This window comes from Mobula birostris, chromosome X (genome assembly GCF_030028105.1).
Source record: "Mobula birostris isolate sMobBir1 chromosome X, sMobBir1.hap1, whole genome shotgun sequence".
Lineage (NCBI taxonomy): Eukaryota > Metazoa > Chordata > Chondrichthyes > Myliobatiformes > Myliobatidae > Mobula > Mobula birostris.
This window is the reverse complement of record NC_092402.1, coordinates 84,115,410-84,142,346: the sequence shown is the minus strand read 5'-3', so window position 1 is coordinate 84,142,346 and position 26,937 is coordinate 84,115,410. Positions and strand designations below refer to the sequence as shown.

General features: G+C 41.4%; 1 protein-coding gene across 1 annotated transcript in view; it reads right to left on the bottom strand.

The window, feature by feature from the left end:
- The window catches only part of LOC140191534 (meiosis-specific coiled-coil domain-containing protein MEIOC-like), a 29,443-nt gene extending 4,203 nt beyond the window's left edge, over nt 1-25,240 (bottom strand). Inside the window, exons 1-3 of the mRNA XM_072248983.1 lie at nt 23,417-25,240; nt 6,206-6,340; nt 1,512-1,683 (exon numbers count right to left, since the gene is read on the bottom strand). Of these exons, the coding sequence (XP_072105084.1) occupies nt 1,512-1,683; nt 6,206-6,340; nt 23,417-25,240 (2,131 nt within the window). The remainder of the gene's footprint in view (nt 1-1,511; nt 1,684-6,205; nt 6,341-23,416) is intronic.
- Between the last annotated feature and the right edge of the window lie 1,697 nt (nt 25,241-26,937).

The following is a 26,937-nucleotide window of genomic DNA, read 5'->3' as shown; positions in this document are numbered from 1 at the left end:
TCCAGCATTTCTGTAATCAATATGAATTTTTGCCACTTCATTCTTTTCCCCACTACAGTTGCTGAATCTATTTTGATATATTCTGTTTCTATTAGTTACTACACCCTGATGTCCTCTTTCTACTTCACTTCGGCGATTTGGTTTGGCATTTCGCTGTTTTGGTAAAGTCATCTGAAAGGCACACCATAAAGCAGTCCTTGCTCTCCGTGTAGCTATAGCCATTTCTTTGATTGCAATGGCCAAAGAAAAAATGTCTGCAGAAGAAAAATATGAGTGGATCTATCTGAACTTTGAAATGACTTAACATTCAGTACAAAGCAATATATTCCATTCATAACATATCAAGCAAGCAAAGTCTTGTGCAAAGATTGGTATCCAAATTCTAGACTACCCTTAGTCAACGTCAATAGGCCATACGATATAGGAGCAGAATTAGGCCAATTGGCCCATTGAGTCAGCTCTCCCATTTCACCATTGCTGATCTATTTTCCCTCTCAGCCCCAATCTTCTGTCTTCTCCCCTTATCCCTTCATGCCCTAACTAAACAAGAATCTATTGACCTCCGCCTTAAATGTACCCAATGACCTGCCTTCCACAACCATCTGTGGCAAAGAATTCCACAGATCCACTACTCTCTGGCTAAAGAAATTCCTCCTCATCTCAGTTCTAAAAGGACGCCCCTCTATTCTGAGGCTGTGTCCTCTGGTCAGAGACTCTCCCGCCATAGGAAACATCCTCTCCACATCCACGCTATTAAGGCCTTTCACCATTCCATAGGTTTTAATTAGGTCACCCCTCATTCTTCTGAATTCTATTGGGTACAGGCACAGAGCCATCAAACACTCTTCATATGACAAGCCTTTCAATCCGGGAATCATTTTTGTGAAGCTCGTTTGAACCCTCTCCAATGTCAGCACATTCTTGAACAGATTTGTTATTTAAAAAAAACCTGAACACAAGAAAAATGTACAGCTAAGGAAAAGGGGCAGAGCAATGAAACCAGCTGAAAATCCAGCTCAAGCATAAGGGTTAAATAATGCTGTAAAATTAATGATGCATTTCCTTGCAGAGAAAGGTGTATTACAAGAATATGAAACAATGAAACATTATATTGCGTGGTAACTTCACTGCAGCCAACTGGTTGTGCTGGGCAGTCTGAATCATGAGATAATATTTATCTATTTTCAACAGATCTTTTGCATGAAGTTCAGAAAAGTCGTCCAACAACATGGATCAAATTTAGTTAATATTGAGGAAAGACCTTCTGTGTCAGAGTACCATTCAAGGATTCCATTTAAAGATACAGACAAGCCACACTGGACTAAACAGGCAATGGTTGATATAAATTTCAGCTGGTTAAATTACTGCAGCACTGATACGGACTCTCCAAAAATCAATTATATACATTCATACTGTGGTAACTTAAGTTTATCATATTCAGATCTTTTGGAAGTCAGTTGACCAATATATAAAACAAATCTTTATTAAACAGAGTAAGTTTATGGTGATACCTTGATCATCCTGAAACCTTGATGCTCCCTGCCTTTGTCGATTCACTATTTCTTCCTTCCTACGAGCTTGGGCAATATGAATAGCCTTTTGATATCTGGCAACAGCTGTAGAAATATTCGCATGAAAAGGAGAACTGCGGACGCGTTCCATTTTGCTGAGCAATGCCACAACCTGTTGTTAAAAAAATATACAGTTCATGCATCCACTTAAAATACCAAAAATGTATACTTTAACTGAATTCTAAATTATCACAAGCTGACACTGTTTGATCATTGACTCATTTATGAATTTACGTCATGTTTGCAGTTGCAACAGAGTAAAATTTATCATTGAGGAAAGAACATTTGCAAAACAAATTTTAATTAAAATTACTAAGTAGTCTGCAACTTTCACATTTTTTTATTCATAATTCTATTCTTAAAGATCAAAGTCAATATTGAAAAATAGTTATACATTCATCAAAATAATATGTAATAAGTACTATAATCTCAGTCATTTAAAATCCAATGGGATAGTGTGACAATATTCTGCCACGCATAACCATGAATAGGATGCATAGTGCAAGATTAATTTGTGTTCATTCTCTGCATAATATCAACTTCAATCTTACTCCAGCAGGGGAATTTGAAAAATATTTCAAAGTGGCTACCAAATCTTGGCTCCCAACTAAAATACATTTATCAACAGACTATTTACAATGGCAACGATATTTTTATTAAATCTTACGTCACTTTTACTACACTGTTAAGCCACTGACAACTGGTTATTCAAACTCTTAATTATAAAGACAACTACAAGCATTCACAGGTTGCAGACTACACTATCTGTCTAAACACAAGATGGTCAGTCCAAATCAGGCTTTTGGCTTCCCTTTGTTCTCTGAGTCCGATCCTCAGGGATCCTCTTTTCTGAATGTACTGTGATCTCACTTCTTTCCTGTTCCTTCTGCTCTCTTCCAATTAGGTAGTATCACAACAATATTGCAGACCAAGTCCATTTTATTTTGTCCACTTTAATCCTGTTACAGCTGGACTTTTGGTTGATAAACTACCACTTTTATTTTCTATTTCGCCAATTGTGTTACATCCTAATTATTAGTACAGAAGAGCATGGATTGCTCCTGACAGTTTTCCCACATGGGTCCTTTGACTAAGTCTCATCACATAGATAGATATCTGTTGTCTTTACCTAGATCTCTAGTTATTACTAATTTCCATCTTTTCAATTAGCTGTCTCAGGATGCTATGGGAGATGCGATTTTACCCATTATGTATGTCACAAAAGGTTAGCCCCGTTGTTTTCAATTCATTAGGTCTCCAGACAAGTCAAATCTCCAAAAAAAAAAAATGTTGCTTCAGGGCGGCACTCTTTTACTTCACGAAGGTGTGGATTTTGTTTAGTTTTATCTATTTCACAATTTAATTTATCATCAGTGGCTTGTCAAAACAGTTTCTGTTCAGTCGATCAATACTCAGAAAATCACTCTTTCAATTGTTATACTGTAATATTTTCTTATCATTCACAGAGAACTTCCTAGATTATTAATAATTTTTGTATGTGGCAACTTCTAAGTGTACATTCTGATTAGAAACTCTTTGCATTCTTCTATTCTGGGATGGGCATTTTTAACCTTTTAACTACTAGATCACTTACGAGCATGCATTTAGTCACTTACGGAATTCAGAAATTAACATTTGCTAAAGTATAACCATAAAGGTTCTGCACAATTTGAATGATTGAGACTGGAATCACTTGCAAGTATTCTTGATTTTCTGGAGATGATCTGGTAATCATGCACATTAACCTTTGTTCTCAAATATGTGGTTCCAAATGGCCAAAAATTAAAAGTAGCTATCACTTCCACAGATAAAATTGGTAAACTGAGGAACTGATAACCCCCATAAACAGTTCTTCAGCTTTCTCCAGAGACTATTCTTTTAAAAGGTCAGCATATGAGACAGAAACCATTATAAACTTAAATATCACCATAAACCTGGTTCTCATCTGGTTTCTTGATGTGAACAATACATTGCCTATGTGAAGCAACAAACACAATCCTGTTGAGGCAATGAGGTCTTGGCTCATTGGGGAATAAAAACACTAATTTACATTTTGTTATTGGTTGTAGTAATAGAAGTGATAAAGGAAATTACACTAAAGACTGCAAGAGCCTTTATAATGAAGAATGACCCCATCACAAAAGTAAGCTGTCCCAATAAAAAAAATCTTATCATAAAACTTTCTACTAAGACCAACAAACTCCCAAGTCAAAGTGGACAAAGAGGAATGACAAACCAACAACACAAGACATTGCATTGGCATTATGTTGTATAGCAAATATAAAATGGTTATGTACACCTACACTGGTCAAATGCCTTCTCAGCAGAATACTTTCAGTGCTTCATAAATATAATGTACAGGCTAAAACTGAAGTTTTAAATGATAGAAAATAATTGCTTATTACAACTATATGACATTCTGATATTCAGTACTTCAATAAACCACCAACAGATAACTTCCATTGGATGACAAGCCTCAGCACAAGACCATAAGACCCTAGGATATAGGAGCAGAATTAGACCATTTGGCTCATCGAGTCTACGTCGGCATTTCATCATGGCTGATTCAATTTCCCTCTCAGACCCAATCTCCTGCCTTCTCCCCTTATCCTTCCATCTCGACCAATCCAGAATCTATCAACCTCCACATGTAGGCACGTGGCCAAGTGGCTAAGGCATTGAACTAGCGACCTGAAGGCCGTGAGTTCGAGCCCCAGCCAAGGGGAATGTGTTGTGTCCCTGAGCAAGGCACTTAATCACACATTGCTCTGCGACGACACTGGTGCCAAGCTGTATGGGTCCTAATGCCCTTCCCATGGACAACATTGGTGTCGTGGAGAGGGGAGACTTGCAGCATGGGCAATTGCTGGTCTTCTGTACAATCTTGCCCAGGCCTGCGCCCTGGAGAGTGAAGACTTTCCAGGCACAGATCCATGGTCTCGCAAGACTAACGGATGCCTTTACTACCTTAAATACATCCAATGTCTTGGCTTCCACAGATTTACCACTCTCTGGCTAAAGAAATTCCTCCTCATCTCTGTTCTAAAAGGACACCCCTCTATTCTTAGGCCATGTCCTCTGGTCTTAGACTCCCCCACCACAGGAAGCATCCACTCCATATCCACTCTATCAATGCCTTTCATCATCTGATCGATTTCAATGAGATCCCCCTCCCCCATTCTTCTGAATTCTAGTGAATTCAGTCCCAGAGCCATCAAACGCTCTTCATATGAAAAAACATTTAATCCTGGAATCATTTTCGTGAATCTCCTTTGAATCTTCTCCAGTGTCAGCACATCCTTTCTAAGATAAGGGACCCAAACCAGCTCAAAATACTCCAATTGTGGCCTCACCAGTACTTTATAAAGTCTCAACATTATATCCTCGCTTTTATATTCTAGTCCTTTTGAAATGAATGCTAATATCACATTTGCCTTCACAGACTCAACCTGCAAATTAACCTCAGGGAATCCTGCACACACTTTGCACCTCAGATTTTTGTATTTTCTGTCTACTTAGAAAATAGTCAACCCTTTCATTTCTTCTACCAAAATGCATGACTATACACTTCCCGACACTGTATTCCATCTGCCATTTTTTTTTACCCATTCTCCTAATCTGTCCAAGTCCTTCTGTAGCCTCTCTACTTCCTCATAACTAGCTGCCCCTCCACCTATCTTTGTATCGTCCGCAAACTTTGCAACAAAGCCATCAATTCCATCATCCAAATCATTGACATACAATGTCAAAAGAATTGGTCCCAACACGGACTGCTGTGACACCACTAGTCACTGGCAGCCAGTGAGAAAAGGCTCCCTTTATTCTCACTCTTTGCCTCCTGTCAAGTGGCCACTGCTTTATCCATGCTTGAATCTTTCCTGAAATATCATGGGCTCGTAGCCTCATAGGTGGTACCTTTTCCAGGCCTTCTGAAAATCCAAGTATGCAACATCATCCAATTCTCCTTTGTCTACCCTGGTAGCATGATTCTCCTTTGTTTAGCATGAAGCCTATTTTTTTTAAAGCAGCACATATTCCAATTTTCTTTCAACATTTCTGGAAGGGTATGTTATAATTCTGTCCAATTTCAACAACCAATATTCTGATTTAAAGGCACAAGCAATCAAATTAAAAATGAAGATTACTCTTTATTTCATTGCCTACTCATTGCCACCATTCCTCTATTCTGTATTAACTCAATTCTGAATTAATTTTGTTGGCAAATACTCACAATCACCTTGTTTGCACTACAAAGAACAATGTAGTGACAAGGCCAATAACAATGGCAAATTATTACAAGCCTGGAAGAAACACATACAAAATGCTGGAAGAACTCAGCAAGTTGGGCAGCGTTTTGGAGGGGAATATACAGTTGATACTGGATCTCAGCCTGAAATGTCAGCTGTTTATTCCCTTCCATAGATGTTGCCTGTCTTACTGAGTTCCTCCAGTATTTTGTGTGTGTTGCTCCAGATTTCCAGCATCTGAAGACTTGTTTACAAATCTGGGCATATCTTCATTTCAAAATGCAACAAAAAATAACAAAATAAAACAAAAAAAAGCTAAGTAAACACCTAAGCATATTAATAGGAATATGTTTAATTAATCATTCTACCAGATATGATCAAACATACTCTTGCTTGCTCACGTAGTTGATCAACAATCAAACGGTCAACCCGGGAAGGGTTTGAAGGAAGCCTAGGAATAGGTGTGTTATTTGTACTGGTCACTCTCTTTCCTGGGTGGCTCCGGGCAAGTGCTGCTTCAGTCTTAAAAAGAGAGAAGGGGAAGATTATCATAACCAATACAAATTCTTACAAAATTAAACTATCCTTAAACATTTCAGTGAAAAATGGTTTGCACATGGCAATACGGCGTAAGAGTTTGCCGATTGTCTACCTAATACCACTAGTCCTGCTGTCCACACACAACAAAATGACAAGTCAAAATACAAGAAAACAATGAGATAAAAGAATATGCATTAAGCTCATCAAGACTGTTCTTTAAAAGTAAACTTTGCGTTATTATGGCTCTATCCAGACCACGTGGCAAATTATAAAATATCAAACTGGTACATTTAGGAGCACCTTCTGAGAAAGGCATGTTAGGGCAAGATAAAACTGAAGATTATCGTCTAGATAATACATACATCTCCAGTGAGGCTTCTTTAATCTGTAAGACCATAAAACCATAAGACATAGGAGCAGGATTAGGCTATCTGCCCCTCGAGTCTGCTCCGCCATTCAATCATGGCTGATCCTTTTTTACTATCTCCTCCTCAACCCCAGTTCCCAGTCTTCTCCCTGTAACCTTTGATGCCATCCACCCAGGATTACCCTATAGAAAATCAGGCATAGTGAAAATTGGACACAAGATCAAAGATCCAATTTTCTGAACTGCATCAAAAGAGAAGTATTAAAACAATTACAAACACGAGTCCTAATGAAGGGTCTTAGCCCGAAACGTCAACTGTTTACTCTCTTCCATTGATGCTGCTTGGCCTGCTGAGTTCCTCCAACATTTTGTGTATGTTGCTTATATTAAAACAATTAGAATGATTTAACTCTGGCCATGAATCATAATCATATACACCAGCAACTTTTGAATCAGCAGTTTATATAATGAAAAGTAATTAAGGTGGGTTGCTGGGCAGCGCGGCTCAGTGGGCCAGAAGGGCCCATTCTGCACTCTCTTTCTAAATAAATAAATTTCAACAGGTGCTGTCTGACCTGAATGTTTCCATTATTTTCAATTTTTAATACTACAATGCAGTTTCCCACATTGATTGTAGCTATCAGTAGCTGATGGAACTGTTGCTTCTTTACTACTGTAATGAAGTACAAATGTCCATGACAGGCAACCACAATAAACTCTTACTTAAGAGCTGGCATGCAGCTAGTATCTTGACAAGAGGAGATCTGATCTTACAATGGCTGCTGTGCAGCACAAGTAATAACACTGCCTGGAGATTAATGCTGGGAGGTATAATACTTACTTCTCGGAAGAGGACAGCATTTTCACCTCCACAATATCAACGGGACTCTTAGGAGGGGTAAGCAGACAATGAGTGGCATATCTGTTGCAACTACAGATGCTGTTAAAGATTCCAGGCTTACTTCAATACTGATAACCAACAACTCCCACAAGGTACCAGCCTATACCCTAATCGCAATCACTCAAGCCAAAAAATGTTTGACACCTATTTGTGCCTCCACTGAGCAGGAAGCCTATTCCAACAGTCATGGCAATGTGAAACAGTTGAGAGTAATGCTGGCTAGCAAAGAAGTGTAGACCACTTTCAGAGTGCTTAAAAGAATCTGTTCTTGTCTCTGTAAGAGCACCTGCACAAGGATGGAGATAGACTTTCCATCTTTTCTGGTCATCTCTTGTCAGTAGACCAAATGTCACTTAACTGGGGCAGGAGACTATTCCCAAACAGTTTCGATCTAGTGTCAGATATGTGCACTTGCGTGGCCATTAAAAATTACACTGTGGAGACAGTTTTTAAATAGTGTCACTTGCGTGTGTTTGTGTTTAAAAAAGTGATTTTTGTCACTGATAGTTTGGTGAGAAATAAACAGAAAGACAATTTGGAACTGTTTTGCTCACTGCGGTTTCAAGCATTCAGACTTGGAGATGCCAGAAATGGCCGGGAGTGAAAATGAAATGATTTCACTACTTCAACAAGTTAGGAACTACGTAGAACTTGAAGATGTCAACAATCATCTTGAATGGTACAATTTAAATGAAGATTTGGAGGATGCAATTGTCAAAAACTATATGAAGGCAATGCATTACCCACACTAGGTGTCTGCACTGATTTTGTTTATTTATAGTCAATCAAAAGAACACAGCAAAGTACACTCAGCTCTCACCTGTGACTCCAAAGAGCTGTTTGCATGCAACAGCTGACATGCCCCAGTACATAGTTTCGATAGGCAGGCTAAATCAGGGGAGGATAGCTGGCAGACCTGATACTTCGGTGAGATAGGGACATGCCTGTCCTAGCCTGCAAAAGCATCTCCAGTAGACTGGATGGATGAGACCTGCAGTGAGATCCAACAGCCAGGAAGGTGGTTCTGCAATGCTCCGTAGAGAGCGAAGGACATGATGAAGCACAGAAGTAGTCATGGTCAACCAATTGCAACCAAGGAACTCCAGTGATGACCTTCGTACCACTGGACTTGGACTTCTGAGATCGAGACAGTGGAACTGCCCCAGTACAATGGCGTTTTCACTTTAAAAACTCTCCCGCACAGGTTTCCTGCCATTGTCAATTACGACGGACAACCACCAAATCAACTATTAGGAACTAATACAGTTCTATAGTACTATAGTAGTATTGATAGTGCTCTAAATTGTTCTGTATTTCATTTAGATATGAAAATTATAACTCAGTTTGTATTTTTATACCTTTAAAACCATCTCCATGAAACTTTTGGACAGCACCTTAATTGGGCTAAAATGTACTGGTCCCAATGTATCCCAGTTATCCAGAATCCACTGCATACTTCTGAAGACTTCCTTCCAGTTAATTTTTCTAAAAAATGTATGTTTTTTGGCTAGTTTGGTTTATGGGCAACTTAATGTCAAAAGGAAATGAGAAAGTAAATTTCTAAATTACCATAAGATAGGAGCAGAATAAATTCATTTGGCCCATCAAGCCTGCTCTGCCATGTCATAATGGTTGATCTATTTTCCCTCTCAGCTCCAATCTCCTGTCCTCTCCCCTTATCCCTTAAGGTCCTGACTAATCAAGAATCTATCAATCTCTGCCTTAAATACACCCAATGACTTGGCTTCCAGCCACTTGCAACAAATTCTACAGATTCACCACTGTCTGGCTAAAGAAATTCTTCATCTCCGTTCCAAAAGGACACCCCTCTACTCTGAGGCTGTGTCCTCCGGTCTTAGACTCTCCCACCACAGGAAACATCCTCTCCACATCCACTCTATCGAGACCTTTCAATATTTGATAGGTTTTAATGTGGTCACTCCTCAATCTTCTGAATTTCAGTGAGTAGAGGCCCAGAGCCATCAAACGATCCTCATGACAAGTCTTTCGATCCCAGAATCATTTTCATGAAACTCCATTCAAGGATCTCCAATGTCAGTAAATCCTTTCTTAGATAAGGGGCCCAAAACTGCTCACAATACTCCAAGTGAGGCCTCACCAGTGTTTTATATAGCCTCAACATTACATCCTTGCTTTTATATTCTAGTCCTCTTGAAATGAATGCTAACATCACATTTGCATTCCTCACCACCAACTCAACCTGCAAAATAACCTTTCAGGAATCCTGCACGAAGACTCCAAAGTCCACTTGCGCCTCAGATTTTTGAATTTTCCATTTAGAAAATAGTCTATGCTTTTATTTCTTCTACAAAGGTGCATGATCATACAACTTCTTGACACTTTATTTCATCTGCCACTTCTTTGCCTATTCTCCTAATCTGTCTCGGTCCTTCTGCAGCCTCTCTGCTTCCTCAACACTACCTGTGCCTGCACCTATCTTCCTATCATCAGCAAACTTGGCCATAAAGCCATCATTTCCTTCATCCAATTGACATATAACATAAAAAGAAATGGTCCCAACCAAGACTCCTGTGGAAAACCACTAGTCACCAGCAGCCAACATGAAATGGCTCCCTTTATTTCCACTCTTTGCCTCCTGCCAATCAGCCAATGCTCTATCCATGCTAGTATCTTTCCTCTAGTATCATGGGCTCGTAGCTTGTTAAGCAGCCTCACGTGTGGCACCTTCTGAAGCTCCAAGTACACAGTATCAACAGATTCTCCTTTGCCTACCTTGCTTGTTATTTCTTCAAAGAATTGGAACAGGTTTGTCAGGGAAGATTTTCCCTTGAGGAAACCATGCTGACTATGGCATATTTTATCATGTGCCTCTAGGTACCCCAAAAACACACACTTAACTATCGACTCCAAAATCTTCCCAACCACTGAGGTCAGACCTATAGCCTATAGTTTCCTTTCTTCTGACTCTCTCCCTTCTTGAAAAGCGAGGAAGGCAAAAGCAATGTTGGCACTTATTTAAAATACAAGAGTAGGGATGTGATGCCAAGTCTTTATAAGACACTGGTGAGGCCTCACCTTGAGTATTGTGAACAGTAACAGTTTTTGTCTCCTCATTTTAGAAAAGATGCGCTGGCACTGGAGAGGGTCCAGAGGCGTTTCTTAAGGATGATTTCGGGAATGAAAGAGTTATCATACTAGAAACATTTGATGGCCCTGGGTCTGTATTCGCTAGAATTTAGAAGGATGGGGGGTGGGATCTCATTGAAACCTTTCGAATGTTGAAAGCCCTAAATAAAGTAAATGTGGAAAGGATGTTTCCCATGATGGGGGGGGAGGGGGGTGTCTAGGACAAGAGGGCACACCTTCAGGATAGAGGCGCGTCCATTTAAAACAGAGATGCAGAGAAATTTCTTTAGCCAGAGGGTGGTGTATTTGTGGAATTTATTACCACAGGCAGCTGTGGAGGCCAGGTCATTGGGTGTATTTAGGGAAGAGCTTGAAAGATTCTTGAATGGACATGGCATCAAATGTTATGGGGAGAAGGCTGAGGAGTGGGGCTGAGGAGGGAGAAAAAGGATCAGCCGTGATTGAATGGTGGAGCAGACTCGCTGGGCCAAATGGCCAAATTCCGCTCCTGCGTCTTAGAAACATAGAAAATAGGTGGAGTAGGCCATTCGGCCCTTCGAGCCTGCACCGCCATTTATTATGATCATGGCTGATCATCTAACTCAGAACCCCGCCCCAGCCTTCCCTCCATACCCCCTGACCCCCGTAGCCACAAGGGCCATATCTAACTCCCTCTTAAATATAGCCAATGAACTGGCCTTAACTGCTTCCTGTGGCAGAGAATTCCACAGATTCACCACTCTCTGTGTGAAGAAGTTTTTCCTAATCTCAGTCCTAAAAGGCTTCCCCTCTATCCTCAAACTGTGGCCCGTCGTTCTGGACTTCCCCAACATCGCGAACAATCTTCCTGCATCTAGCCTGTCCAATCCCTTTAGGATCTTATACATTTCAATCAGATCCCCCCTCAATCTTCTAAATTCCAACGAGTACAAGCCCAGTTCATCCAGTCTTTCTTCATATGAAAGTCCTGCCATCCCAGGAATCAATCTGGTGAACCTTCTTTGTACTCCCTCTATGGCAAGGATGTCTTTCCTCAGATTCGGGGACCAAAATTGCACACAATACTCCAGGTGTGGTCTCACCAAGGCCTTGTACAACTGCAGTAGTACCCCCCTGCTCCTGTACTCGAATCCTCTCGCTATAAATGCCTTATAGTCTTTTATGCATTGAGTTGCTACCACATGATTGGCTGATTGTATATTTGCATTAACAAGTGTGCAGGCGTAGCAATAAGGTTGCCACTATAGTTCGATGGAAGTGAAGAGAAAAGTAGATAGGACAGTGAAAAAGGTAGTTGGCCTGTTTGTTTTCATTGGTTGTAGCAATGAATACAAGAGTTAGGATGACTCAGGGGTGGCAAATATTTGGCATACATGGCCAAAATGGTATGTCCAAAAATTCTGTTTGTAGTGGCATGCAGTGTCACTGTTAAATATGTGGGTTATGACCAAAGAAAAAAATGTCTGGAGTCGCTCAGCACTTTTGGGCAAGGGTGTTTATTCGGTGCATCAAAAATTAGTGAAAATAGCAAAAAGAAAACTGCCAATATTTACAAAAAGATAACTACCAGAAAACACAATCATAGCTCAATACTATTTTTGCCCAGTGTGAACTCCTGGCAGCCCCTATCTCTCTCTCCTACTGAGTGATGAGCCCCATTTATTAGACACCAGGACATACCATTGTTAATTACCCACAAAGTTAAGACAAGACTGCACATGAATTAGAATATGATGCGCTCCACAATGTAGATACAATCAGATTACAAAATAAATAGAAGTATCTACTTTAAATACAGCATACAATCAATATTATACACAGTCACAAATCCCTATGACTAAATAATTGGAATATTAGAAACATAGAAAAGAGGTGCAGGAGTAGGCCATTCGGCCCTTCGAGCCTGCACCGCCACTTATTATGATCATGGCTGATCATCCAACTCAGAACCCTGCCCCAGCCTTCCCTCCATACTCCCTGATCCCCGTAGCCACAAGGGCCATATCTAACTCCCTCTTAAATATAGCCAATGAACTGGCCTCAACTGTTTCCTGTGGCAGAGAATTCCACAGATTCACCACTCTCTGTGTGAAGAAGTTTTTCCTAATCTCGGTTCTAAAAGGCTTCCCCTCTATCCTCAAACTGTGACCCCTCGTTCTGGACTTCCCCAACATCGGGAACAATCTTCCTGCATCTAGCCTGTCCAATCCCTTTAGGATTTTATATTCCACTGTGTATGGTGGGAAAGGCACCATAAAGCCATTTCAAGTGTATCAGCTCAGTTTAGGACCTATTATGAGAAGACACTGAAGTTCACACACTCAGCACAATGGGGTGTGTGTGTGTGTGTGTGTGTGTGAGAGAGAGAGAGAGAGAGAGAGAGAGAGGGAGAGAGAGAGAGAGAGAGGGAGAGAGAGAGAAAATGCACGTGTGTCAGGAGTGTGCTTACCGACTGCTCTCCGTTACACCAACCCATATAAAAAGATACATGATTATCTTTATTGCCAAATGAATCCGCAAATCATTTCTTTACAACCCAAGAGCAGTGAGATACTTTCACAAGAAACATCTCATGCCGGCTTGGCACCAGCTAAAAGGCTGCAAGACAGTTGGATAAGTTTTCAAATCATCAAAGATCTGGTGCACACATCAGTATTTGGTAGTAAACAGAGAGAGAGCCAGTTTGTTTGATATGGACTTTGAGAAAAGTTCAGGATGTGGCAAGCGCTTTCATGCAGACCAGGGGTTTGGTGCATAACAGTTATACCCTGCTTTGGAAGAGATGAGCTCTGACGGTCATGTGCACACTTAGACTGGTCTAACTGTAATAGGCCCTTTTATTTTTTTTTCTTCTTTCTTTTAATAACTGTTTAATAAAGCTGAAATTAGTAAATATACTTTTTCAGTTTATGAAGTGTATGATCTGTTATTTCTTGCTAACTGATAATTGTGTATGGGCAGTATTTACACAGCATTCCTCAAATTGAGGTTTCTTTAATCTGAACATCACTATGTTCCTATTTGGTTGAACACCAAATCATACCAACCCTAGACGTATATTGTTTATAAAAAGTGGCCTTCTCACTGCTGAGTCACGTGGCTGTTAGCAGTGGTAGCTAACGAACCAAGTTTGCATATGAGCCCAGTGAGAGGGTTAATTTGTGGGTGCTCGTCCAGGAACTCTCAGATGCCGTGTAACTGCTGCTGAGAGTTGATTAAACGGTTTGTGTGCTTAAACTTGTGTTTAAACTAGTGTTTGGGAAAGTGATTAAGGTACTTTATTATGGACGTTGCAGGGACTAAGGCTACGTCCACTCTAGACCGGGTCATTTTGAAAACGCCAGTTTCGCATAAAAACAATAGGCGTCCACACCAGGCATTTTTGAAAATACCTCTGCCTACATTAAAACGGTATTTGGGCGAATCTCTTCCTACTGGGCATGCGCAGGACACATCTACAGAAAACAAGTGAAGAAGAAACTGTATACTTGGTGCGCGTTTGTCCAGTTACAGACCAGAAAAACTTAAAAGGAAATTGCCAAACAACAGACAGTTGTTGGCTCTCGCGCAGGAGGACTTAAAACTAAAAAAAAATACTGGAGCGTATGGAGGCAGCCGACAGGGAGTTCATGGACAGTATGACCCGGCTGACGGCGAACATTGAAAAACTGACTAACTCTGTTGCAGAGGGATTTTCAATTATGAGGAATATGATGGCTACCCCCCCCCCCCCACAGTACTTTTCACCGCCACAATGCTAGCCTCACAGCCACTACAATAGATACACATACAGACACAGAGACCCCCGGGTGGCCCCACCAGCATCTTCCCCACTCCCACAAAGGGGTCACCCTGGAAACATTTCCTACAGCCATAGTCTCTTCACTGATGAAAGGGACAACAGGTTTTTTTCAAACCTCCGGTTCCCCCATACACATTACAATGCCCAACCGGTGTTTTCAGATTTAAACACTCTGGAGAGTGTCTTAGAAAAGCTCCGTTTTTGGGGGAAGAAAACGCCGTTTCAGTGTGGACAGAGGGTCAAAACAAAGAGAAAAAGCTTCGGTTATGGACTTAACCGATCTAGTGTGGACATAGCCTAAGGTTTGGTGTGACTCAAAGAGATTATCCACACAAAAAAAAAGCACTGAGAGTTTAAAAAGGAGACCACCCTATACAGCGGGCAGCAGAGTGAGCGGTAGCAGAGTGTTGGGCTTTGGCTTCAACGGGCTTGGGCAGTAAACAGGAAGAGGCGAGAGCGAAGCACTAACTCTTATTTTCTCCCCCCCCCTTCACGAATCGGCCTGGACAGACAGGAACAGCAGGGCTCTCACAGTTAACAGTACGAGCTAACAGTTTAAAAAGTTCATCTGTTTGGCGAGGTAAGTGAGTGAGTATACTTATTTTTCCTGTTTCATTCCTGTAGAATTAGATAGCATGCCTGCAGGGTTAGTGCTTTGTTCAGGGTGTCAGATGTGGGAATCCTGGGAGACCTCCAGCCTCCCTGATGGCCACATCTGCGCCAGGTGCACCCAGATGCAGCTCCTCAGAGACCGTGTTAGGTCTGGAGTCTGGACTTCCTGTCAGATCACCGGCAGGTGGTAAGAGTGGGCTCCCTCAACACAGGTGCCCCTCAGGGTTGTGTCCTAAGCCCCCTCCTTTACTCTCTGTATACCCATGACTGTGTCGCCACCCACAGCTCCAATCTGCTAATTAAATTTGCCGACGACATTGATTCGCCTTATCTTAAACAATAACGAGGCAGCCTGCAGGGAAGAAGTCATCACCCTGACACAGTGGTGTTCAGAAAACAACCTCTCCCTCAATGTCGCAAAAAGCAAAGGAGCTGGTTGAGGACTACAAGAGGAATGGGGACAAGCTAACCACTATTGACATCAATAGATCTGGGGTTGAGAGAGCAAACAGCTTTAAGTTCCATCACCGAGGATCTCATATGGTCTCTACACACCAGCTGTGTGGTGAAAAAGGCACAAAAGCACCTCTTTCACTCAGATGATTGAAGAAGTTTGGTATGGGTCCCCAAATCCTAAGAACTTTCTACAGGAGCACAATTGAGAGCATCCTGACTGGCTGCATCACTGCCTGGTATGGGAACTGTACCTCCCTCAATCACAGGACTCTGCAGAGAGTGGTGCAGACAGCCCTGCGCATCTGTATATGTGAACTTCCCACTATTCAGGATATTTACAAAGACAGGTGTGTAAAAAGGGCCCGAAGGATCATTGGGAACCCAAGTCACCCCAACCACAAACTGGGAGGAAAACGCCGTTTCAGTGTGGACGAAGGGTCAAAATGAAGAGAAAAAGCTTCAGTTACGGATTTATCCGGTCTAGTGTGGACATAGCCTCAGTTTCCAGCGTCCAGCACCTTGGGTGTAACTACTTCTCTATGTATCCTATTGATCACCACTTTAGTCTCCCTAATGATCCGGATTTATTCCAGTTCCAGCTCCAACTCCTTAACACGGTTTGTTAGAGGCTGCAGCTGGATGTGTTTCTCATAGTTGTAAATGTCAGGGATATTTGAGGTCTCCCTGCCTTCCTACATCCCGCAAGAGGGGTATTCAACTATCCTGCTTGGAATCTCTACTGTCCTAGCTGAGCAATTATAAAGAAGGGAAGGGGAAAAAAACTTTACCTAGAGGCTCTCTTTTCTTGACTTTCTCTGACTCGCTGAAGCCTCTCCTCGCTGAAGCCTCAAGATCACCACTCTGATGATGGCCGCTGCGCTTGCCCTGTCTTCCTTTAATTTGCTCTTGCTAATCAATCCCAAATGCCGACTGATTGCTGGTCAAAGCTCTATTACGCTGCCATGACCTGTTGCTGCCTTTTGTTTTACTTGGACAGTGGACCCGAGTGAAATCCGCTCCTCTCAAACTTCTGATGTTCATATTGGTTACTGGTCAAAGCTCTATTACGTCCTGATGCCTTCCCCATCATTTTGGGGATTTTAACCAGGTCAGCTTGAAGAAGTCTCTAAATAATTATTGCCAACAAATGACTTGTAATACCAGAGGAAATGACACACTGGACCACTATTACACCACCATCAAGAGCGCTTACCGTGCCATCCCATGCTCACACTTTGGAAAATCTGATCACCTGGCTGTACTTCCACTCCCTGGGTATAGACAGAGACTGAAGACCAGTAGTGAGGACTAAGAAGGTATGGACCAGGGAGGCACAGGAGCACCTACAAGACTGCTTTGAATTGGTGGACTGGACCGTATTCAGGGATTCACCTTCGGGTTTGAATGAGTACGCCACAGCTGTCAATGACTTCATTAAAATCTGTGTGGATGAGTGTGTGGTTATGAGAACTTACTGTACATACCCAAATCAAAGCCATGAATGAACCAGGAGGTTCGAAGTCTGCTGAAGGCTAGACCTGTAGCATTCAAGTCTGGCAATCCAGGTTTGTACAAGAAAACCAGGTACAACTTGTGGAGGCCTATTTCAAGAGCTTAGGAACAATTCAGAATGAGGTTGGAGGAGATATTGGATGTACTTCAACTCTGGCAGAGTTTTAAGGCAATTAATTCCTACAAAGTGAAATCCAACATCATGAATGGCAGTAATGCTTCATTTCCAGACAAGCTCAATGCCTATTATGCTTGCTTTGAAAGGGAGGATAAAACTACAGCTATGAGGATACCTGCAGCACTTGGTGACCCTGTGAACTCTGTCTTGGTGGGTGACATTAGACTGTCTTTCAAGAGGGTAAACCCTCGCAAGGCGAGGAGCCCTGATGGAGTACCTGGTAAGGCTCTGAAAACTTCTGCTAACCAGCTGGTGGGGGTGTTCTAAGACGTTTTCAATCTCTCATTGCTACAGTCAGAAGTTCCCAACTGCTTCAAAAGGGCAACAATTATACCGGTGCCCAAGAGGAGCAGGGTGAGCTGCCTTAACGACTATTGTCCAGTAGCACTCATATCTATAGTGATGAAGTGCTTTGAGAGGCTGGTTAAAGCTAGAATCAATTCCTGACTCAGCAAGCTCCAGGACCCACAGCAATTTGCCTATCACAATAGCTCTACAGCGGACGCGATCTCATTGGCTCTCCACGTGGCCTTGGATCACCTGGACAATAAAAAACTGATGTTAGGATGCCGTTTATTGACTACAGCTCAGCGTTTAACACCATCATTCCTACAGTTCTGATTGAAAAGCTCCAGAACCTGGCCCTCTGTATCCTCCTCTGCAACTGGATCCTCAACTTCCTAACTGTAAGACCACAATCTGTGTGGATTGGAAATAGCATCTCCACCTCGTTGACAATTAACACTGGCACACCTCAGGGATGTGTACGTAGCTTATAGCTCTACCCTCTCTACACCCATGACTGTTTGGCTAGGGACAGCTCAAATGCCATGTATAAATTTGTTGACAATACAACCATTGTTGGCAGAATCTCAGATGGTGACGAGAGTGTGCAGAGGAGTGAGATATCCCAGCTAGGTGAGTAGTGTTGCAGCAACAACCTTGCACTCAACGTCAGTAAGACCAAAGAACAGATTGTGGACTTCAGAAAGGGTAAGATGAGGGAACACACACCAGTCCTCAGAGGTATCAGAAGTGGAAGAAGTGAGCAATTTCAAGTTCATGAGTGTCAACATCTCTGATAACCTAACGTGGACCCAACACATCGATGCAGCTATAAAGGCAGCAAGACAGTGGCTATATTTTATTGTAAGTTTGAGGAGATTTCGTATGTCACCAAAGACATTCACAAATTTCTACAGATGTACCATGGACAGCATTCTAACTGGCTGCATCACTGTCTGGTAAGGGGGGCTACTGCACAGGATCGAAGAAAGTGCAGAGGGTTGTAAAATTAGTCAGCTCTATCATGGTCCCTAGCCTCGGCGTATCCAGAATATTTTCAAGGAGCGCTGCCTCAAAAAGGAGGCATCCATCATTAAGGACACTCATCACCCAGATCATGCCTTGCTCTCATTGCTACCATCAGAAAGGAAATACAGAAGCCTGAAGGCGCACACTCAGTGATTCAAGAACTGCTTCTTCCCCTTTGACATCTGATTTCTCAATGGCCATTGAACTCATGAACACTACCTCACTACCTTTTTTAATTTCTATTTTTTGTGATATAAATCATATATACATTACACACCCTTTCTGTAGCTGTAATAGTATCCCTGACCAGTAATGCCACCCCTCCTCCCCTCCCCCCCCATCCCTTTTAAAGCACTGAAATCCAGGAATATTGAGAATCCATTCCTGCCCTGGTGCCAGCCAAGTCTCTGTAATGGCCACCACATCATAATTCCATGTATGTATCCAAGCTCTCAGTTCATCACCTTTGTTCCTGATGCTTCTTGCATTGAGGTACACACACTTTAGCCCTTCTACCTTACTACCTTTACACCCTTTATTCTGCTTCTCTTTCCTCAAAGCTTCTTTATATATTAGATCTGGCTTTACCCCATGCACAATACTTGCAGTTCTTGCATGACCTTTATCCTCCTCCACCTCACTATCTGCTCTAACACTCTGGTTCCCTTCCCCCTGCAAACCTAGTTTAAACCCCCCAGAGCAGCCCTAGCAAACCTTCCCACACAGATGTTTGTCCCCCTCCAGTTCAGGTGCAGCCCGTTCCGTCGGAACAGGTCCCACCTTCCCTGGAACAAGGCCCAACTGTTCAGAAGCATGAAGCCCTCCCTCCTGCATCAACTCCTTAGCCACGTATTTAGCTGCATTATCTTCCTATTGCTAGCCTCACTAGCACGTGGCACGGGTAGCAATCCTGAGATTGCAAACCTGGAGGTTCTGTCCTTGAAATTTGCACCTAACTCCCTAAATTCTCTTTGCAGGACCTCCTCCTTCTTCCTACCCACGTCATTGATCCCTACATGGATCACGACAACTGGCTGCTCACCCTCCCTCCTGAGAATACTGAGAACTCAATCCGAGATATCACGGACCCTGGCACCAGGGAGGCAACAGACCATCCGGGATTCTCGATCGCTCCCACAAAACCTCTTATCTGTCCCCCTAACTATCAAATCCCCTATCATACTGCTCTCCTCTTTTCCCTCCTTCTCTTCTGAGCTGAGGGTCCAGTCTCGGTGCCGGAGACGCGACCACTGCAACTTGTCCCTGGTAGGTCGTCCCCACCACCAGTATCCAAAACAGTATACTTATTATTGATGGAAACGGCCACAGGGGTGCTCTGCTCATTCTGTCTGCTCCCCTTCCCTCTCCTGACAGTCACCCAGCTACCTGCCTCCTGACTTTTAGGGGTGACTGTCTCCCTGTAACTCCTCTCTATTTCTGCCTCTGCCTCACAAAGGATCCGAAGTTCATCCAGCTCCAGCTTGCTAACTCAGTTTGTCAGGAGCTGCAGCTGGATGCACTTTTTACAAGTGTGCTCGCCCTGACTTCCCACATACTGCATACGGAGCACTCGACTGCCCTAACTGCTGCCTCCAATACCTACTCCTAAGTTAATTAAATTAATTAAATGAACTTACCCGGCCTTACCTCACTGGGAGCAGGTTCGTCCTCAGCCTCTGCTCGCTGAAGCCTCTCGAGCCAAAGCCTTCCTACTCTGTCTCCCACTACTACGTCACCCGCTCCATTAATCTGCTGCTTTTTAAACTCACGCACCATTTTTTAATAATGGCACAAAAATTTCTATGAAGGATTTTGATATTTGAGACAGATGCTTCCCAGAATAACTGATGCCAAGATTAAGGAAAGCATTTTTGTTGGTCCACAAATCAAACAGGTCATCAATGACAGGCAATTTGAAGACTTTCTAGTGGGACCGGAGAAAGTGACATGGAAGGTATGGAAGGTATTCAAGGAAGTTGTTGAAATTTTTCTCGGCATCTGCAGAGCACCAAGCTACATGCAGCTGGTTGAAAGCATGCTTCAAGCATATAAAACCATGAAATGCAACATGTCACTAGATTCATTTTCTGCATTCCCATTTAGACTTCTTCCCTGCAAATCTTAGTGACGAGCATGGTGAAAGGCCACAAAGGACACAGGTTTAAGGTGCTGGGGAGTAGGTACAGAGGAGATGTCAGGGGTAAGTTTTTTTACTCAGAATGGTGAGTGCGTGGAATGGGCTGCCAGCAACGGTGGTGGAGGTAGATACAATAGGGTCTTTCAAGAGACTTTTGGATCGGTACATGGAGCTTAGGAAAATAGAGGGCTATAGGTAAGCCTACTAATTTCTAAGGTAGGGACATGTTCGGCACAACTTTGTGGGCCAAAGGGCCTGTATTGTGCTGTAGGTTTTCTATGTTTCTATGACATTGCGGTCATGGAGAAAAGACACCAGGGCAACTGGTATCCATCAATGCTGGTGAATTATTGTTGGACACTTAAGTGAGAAGCCTCAGACACTGAGTAAAAATGAAAACCATTAACAAAGTATTTTTTAACTTAGTTGAACTATTGCAAAGCATCAGCACCATTATGCAATTAAACACATTATATTCAATAAAAGTTAATTTGTTGTTTCTCCAACTTCCTATGTGATACAAGTAGTCTGAAATTATATTTGTGTTCATCTTCAAGCAGTCTATCATAAACAAAAAAAAATTCTGAGGAAGCAACACTTTTGAAAAAATTTGTTGTCCAGTATAATGCGCAGGTCCTCAAAGAGAGCTAGGTAAATTTTTTAGAGAGCAGGACTATTTATACAGGATACTAATTTATTAAGAGTAATCTGGGACTAATGTTACTTTTGAGTAAAATCATTCTCCAAGAGCCCTCATACATACTGTTGCAGATAAGAAAAACTCCAGGAAATCGCTCTTACTCCAGGAAGTCTCAAATTTTCCCCAGAACATGGAAGAGATGAAGGTGATATGAATAAGGGAAATTTTAACCCTTACAGAAAGGTACATTTTGGAATTTAAAATAAATCCCAAACCCAATCTGTTGAGGAGTAGAATTAGGCCATTCAGCTTATCGAGTCCTGCTCCGTCATTCCATCACAGCTGATTTATTATCCTTAACCTCATCCTCCCCGCATCCATTCATGCCTTGACTAACTGTGGCTTTTAATATTTGATAGGTTGCAATGAAATCTCCAATCATTCTTTAAACTCCAGCGAGTACAGGCCCAGAGCTCCTCATATGTTAACTCTTTTATTTCTGGGATCATTCTCATGAACCTCCTCTGGACTCTCCAATGCCAGCACATCTCTTCTTAGATAAAAGATCCAAAACCGCTCACAATACGCCAAGTGTGGTTTGACCAATGCCTTATAAAGCCTCAGCATTACATGCCTGTTTTTGTATTCTCGTCCCCTTGAACTGAATTTGCCTTGCTTACCACTAACTCCATCTGCAAGTTAATCTTTCGGGAATCCTGCACGAGGGCTCCCAAGTTCCTCTGCGCCTCTGATTTTTGAATTTTCTTCTCATTTAGAAAATAGCCCATACCTTTATTCCTTCTACCACAGTGCACAACCATTCACTTCCCTTCAGGTCTTTCTGCCCCTTTGCAACAAAGCCATCAATTCCATCATCCAAATCATTGACATATAAAATGAAGACCCCTGCAGGACACTACTAGTCACCGGCAGCCAATCAGAAAAGGCTCCCATTATTCCCACTCTTTGTCTCCTGCCAATCAGCCACTGCTTTATCCATGCTAGTATCTTTCCTGCAGTACCATGGGGTCATGGCTTGTTAAGCAGCCTCATGTGTGGCACCTTGTCAAAGGCCATCTGAAAATCCAAGTACACAACATCCACCGATTCTCCTTTGCCTATCCTGCTTGTTATTTCTTCAAAGAATTCCAACATGTTCCTTCAAGTACCCCAAAATCTCATCCTTGATAATCAACTCAAATGTCTTCTCAATTACTAGGGCCAGACTAACTGGCCTATAATTTCCTCTGATCTTCCTCCCTTCTTAATGAGTGACATTTACAATTTTCCAACCTTCTGGAACCATTCCAGAACCTAGTGATCCTTGAAAGACCATTCCTAATAACTGCCTGATCCTCAGCCCTATCACTCAAATTTCCCATTCCCCTACCAAATTAGTTTAAACCGTCCCCAGACAGAGGTTGGATGATGTTTTCTCACCCATAAATTTTAATTGGGTTCATACCTCAAGATCTTAGATTTCACATTAGCTCTGAGATCCCCAATAGGAGTCCAAAGCTGAAGATATCTACCAATAGTTAGCAAATTCCTTGGTTGAGAAATATAGACAAAAATGTCAATTAATCACTGTTGCTAAATTTACCAAAACCCAAGGTAACCATTTCTTCAAGGCTTTTTACATTTCCAAAATTGTTTTTCCTTCCTCTTCTGTTACTATCAAGGTCAATGAAAAGGACTTGATTTTCATGTTTATACAAAATCTTCATCCTTAAGATTTTCATCATTATTTTCAGACAGGATTTTCAGACTTAAGTCATCAAGTTTCTTGGGCTTCTGATTAACTCTCAAACTCTATTTTAAATAAACATAAGCTGAGATAGTCCTAATTTCTAAACACCTGGAACAAACAAAATGGGGAAAATTTCAATGCTGGAAATAAAATTCTCTGTTTTACTGAAGAAATAGACAGTATAGTATTTTATTAATAAAATAAGAATATTTAAGCTTAAGATGCTCCTAGGGCTCTTGAAATACAAGTTAATATTTAACAATTTCAACAGACTTATTTACCTTTCTTCGTTCTTTTTCCAAAGACCTCCATTGTTCATAACCCTCTTCTAATCCAAGATGAAGTTCATTGGCTAAGTTGCTACGATTTTTCATAGGTCTTGGAAATCCACAAGATGGTACAAATCCATAAACGGGAACATCTCCATAAAACATATTAGTGTGATAAGGATAGCGATAACTAAGCTCTTCATAAGAAATTAACTCAGTGCGATCCATTAATGAAACTGCAGGGTGATCAAACTGAAGATTACTTCCTGAAGCAACACCAAGAAGACCAAGTTGGGAAATATGGTTCTGCCTGAAGTCACCCATCATAAAGGGACTTGAAAAATCAGCTGAAGAACGAGTTATATAATTTGCTACATTGTTGGTGTCTTGAGCTTCTTGTTGAGAGTTGTGATTATTATAATAAGACTGAGCACTTAGAAATTCTCTGTACATATTTTGTGAAAATTCATCATTTTTTTTCATGTCCTCATTCAAATCATGGCAACTTTGCTGTTTAGTTTGATAGCTGGGATATTTATTTGCAACATATTGCTGAGATGAATTTTCATTTGCTTGCTTTCCATTTTGGCAAATTTTCTCAATGGGTGACTCAAAATACATTTCTCCACTAGCTTTGTTTTGTCCTTCAATGTGTGTACCTGGCTCAGCCCTTTCTATATTATAGATGAATTGAGTACTGGGCACCTTGGTGTAGTTATCCTGATTATAAATCCCTGTAGACCTCTGGAAATAAGCATTATTTTGAGGAAAAGGCATGGAAAACTGATGAGAAGCTAGGTCTGCTGAACTATCTGGCTTCCCAAATGAAAAAGCAGTATTAGTTTCCAAACTACAAACGTTTGTAGAAGTAGCCAAGTTTGTCCAGGATTGCCTTTCTTGGTAAGACTCTCTAGAATATACAGACACTGGTAATGCATTTAATGGCCGAACATATTCAGACTGCTGTGAAAAGTGATCATAGTTAGAACGTTGCTTTTCAAAGGTCTTCTCAAAGTCGCTTCTAATTGGACAAAATATGAGAGGAATTTTTCCAGATCCTGAAGTGCACTTTTGTCCCAAACCACTACCTAATCCCACTTCCTTTGAAAGTTGTTCATCGCTCAAACTTGGTGCAGATTTTGTACAATATGTTAAGGTATGTTGATCAAAGTTGAATTCATCAAACCCCTTTTGTGATTGATTTCCTTTGGCAACTGTAGCACATGTATACATGTCTATTTCTGATACTTCTGCTGTACAATTAGAAGCAGATTTTCCACTTGTCATATTAAAGTTCACAAATTTGTTTTGTCTGAACTTATTGTCATGTAATTGTTCCATGTACCTGTTGCTGTTATTAATGTGATTGTTTCTCGAATTCTGAAGGAAAGGAAGCAGCTCTGTAGATGTTGGATTGAACGCATTACCAACTTCTTTAAAGTCTCCCCCATCTCTGCCGTACATGTACATCTCTGTTCCTGGTTCTCTAACTGGTAATCCAACTTGAAGTTTAGTATAATTCTTCACATAAGGGAACTCTTGAAAGTTCAGCTTAGTGGTATCGGTGAGTTGAAAGGGTCTGCGATCTGGAGTGTCTTTTTTTGAAGGCAACGGCCATAACTCTGTGAGAGCCAAGCCATCAAATCGTAAAACATCTTCCATGTTTAAATTTCGCTGAGGGACTAAATGATTATCCTGCTGATACTGTTGTCTGTCAGAAGTTTCTATGAATTCGTTTACATTAAAAACAGGTAGTGCATATGATGCATCTACAGGCTTGTCAGGCTCAGACGAGTGATCAAGATGTTCTGTAAATCTGCTAGTTGTGGAAGACATCCTTGATCTTAACAAGTGAGAAGATGCATTTCTAAAACAAAAGATGAATTTTAGGGAACATTAGATGTGAATATAACAATTCTCAACCGACATTATGCATTTTTCAGATTGATTTTCCAATCTCCCAAGAATGCTGACTACTTGCCCATGGCCCCAAATATAACCTTACACTCACAGAATAGCTTGGGTAGCTGGTGAACTGGTGAAGCCTTGTCTTACTAGCTATGAAACTGCTGAATATTTGTGAATGTCAATGATACACAGAATCACTAAGGAGTCTGCTAAAATAAATGTTTCTTTTTAAACTTGCAATTACTTACACGACTTCATTAAATCTAAAAATTGATATAACTTTCTTCTGGTAGCTGGTTTTCCCAATACATGTGAGTCAGATATAGACTTGATGGGCAAACTTCCCATGCTGAGAAGCCTGTAGGAGGTCATGCTTTATGGCTGAATTCTATAAGCAGCACCAGTACAATGCAGGAGCAGCCAGGAGTACAGTGGGCAGAGGAGAAAATGACATCACCAGCTCTTGCCAACACTAGAAACTAGGACTTTTGAGAGTCCAATTTTGTACCAGCACGTCAAAAGATTTCTCACAATATTTTGTTTAGTTTTGGCATAAGATGGTACAACAAATTGAATCTCTGCAATCCTTGTATTACATGATCACTTTGCTATACAGTAGCAAGACATTTAGCTCAACAGTTCTTGTGAATCGGATGCATGACTGCAGAAAACAAAAAGCATCAATGCCTAGAATGTGCATCACTGTGAAAAAGATGTGCTAATCCTGCACAGCATGTTTAATCTGCCAGTGCAAATGCACCTCAAAAAAAGTATGTAATTGCTATCCTATTTTAAATAGCAAACTGTATTGATCCCAACACTAATGATTTGAATTCAGCATAGCTGCAGCTCTTTACTCTGCCATTTGATATCAGGAATCCAGCCCTTAATAGTTACTCTCCCACAAGCCAAATAAACAATAGTTGTGTGCTGCTGTATTTTCTAATCAAATAGCTGCAAGGGAGACACTGGAGGGAAGGAAGCACCCTCAGTTGTCCATTTCATAGCCAGCAACATCAACATCCTGAAATGAGAATGGAGAAGTCACATCACCTTGCCAGGTTTGTCAGAATGCTACTCAGATCCGAGATGAAGATGAGAAGAATATTTGAACTGTTGCCTCAAGTGTAGCTCCAATGCTTTGATGGAATAAGTGTTTAAAATACAAGCAGGAGAGAATCTTCCACAGACAAAGATTTATCAAGTTAGAAGTGGTCTACCTCATAACGGATAACATCAGCGTTCAAACCACAGCACACAGTGAGGTCAAGGACAAGTCAGCTATCTGAGACATGAAAGTATTTTCTAAACCTTTACTATACATCCTTCTCTCACAGTAATTAATGTTCTATTTACATGCATGCATGTTAATCACTCCACCTAAAAGCGCCACATTCACTTCCATGCTTTTCTGTTTTGAATCCACAAATGCATCAGGACATAGGACGTAGGACATGCAGCTTAACAGGAACATCACTCCATAAGGTACTACAAAGTACCAGCTCATTTACTAGCACCAAAGCATTTGAGAAGGCGCTTTAAAGTCATGCATCACCTAGTGAAACAGTTGGCATCAGGATATCTAGCACATTATACAGACTGCATTATAGAATCCAAGATGATAT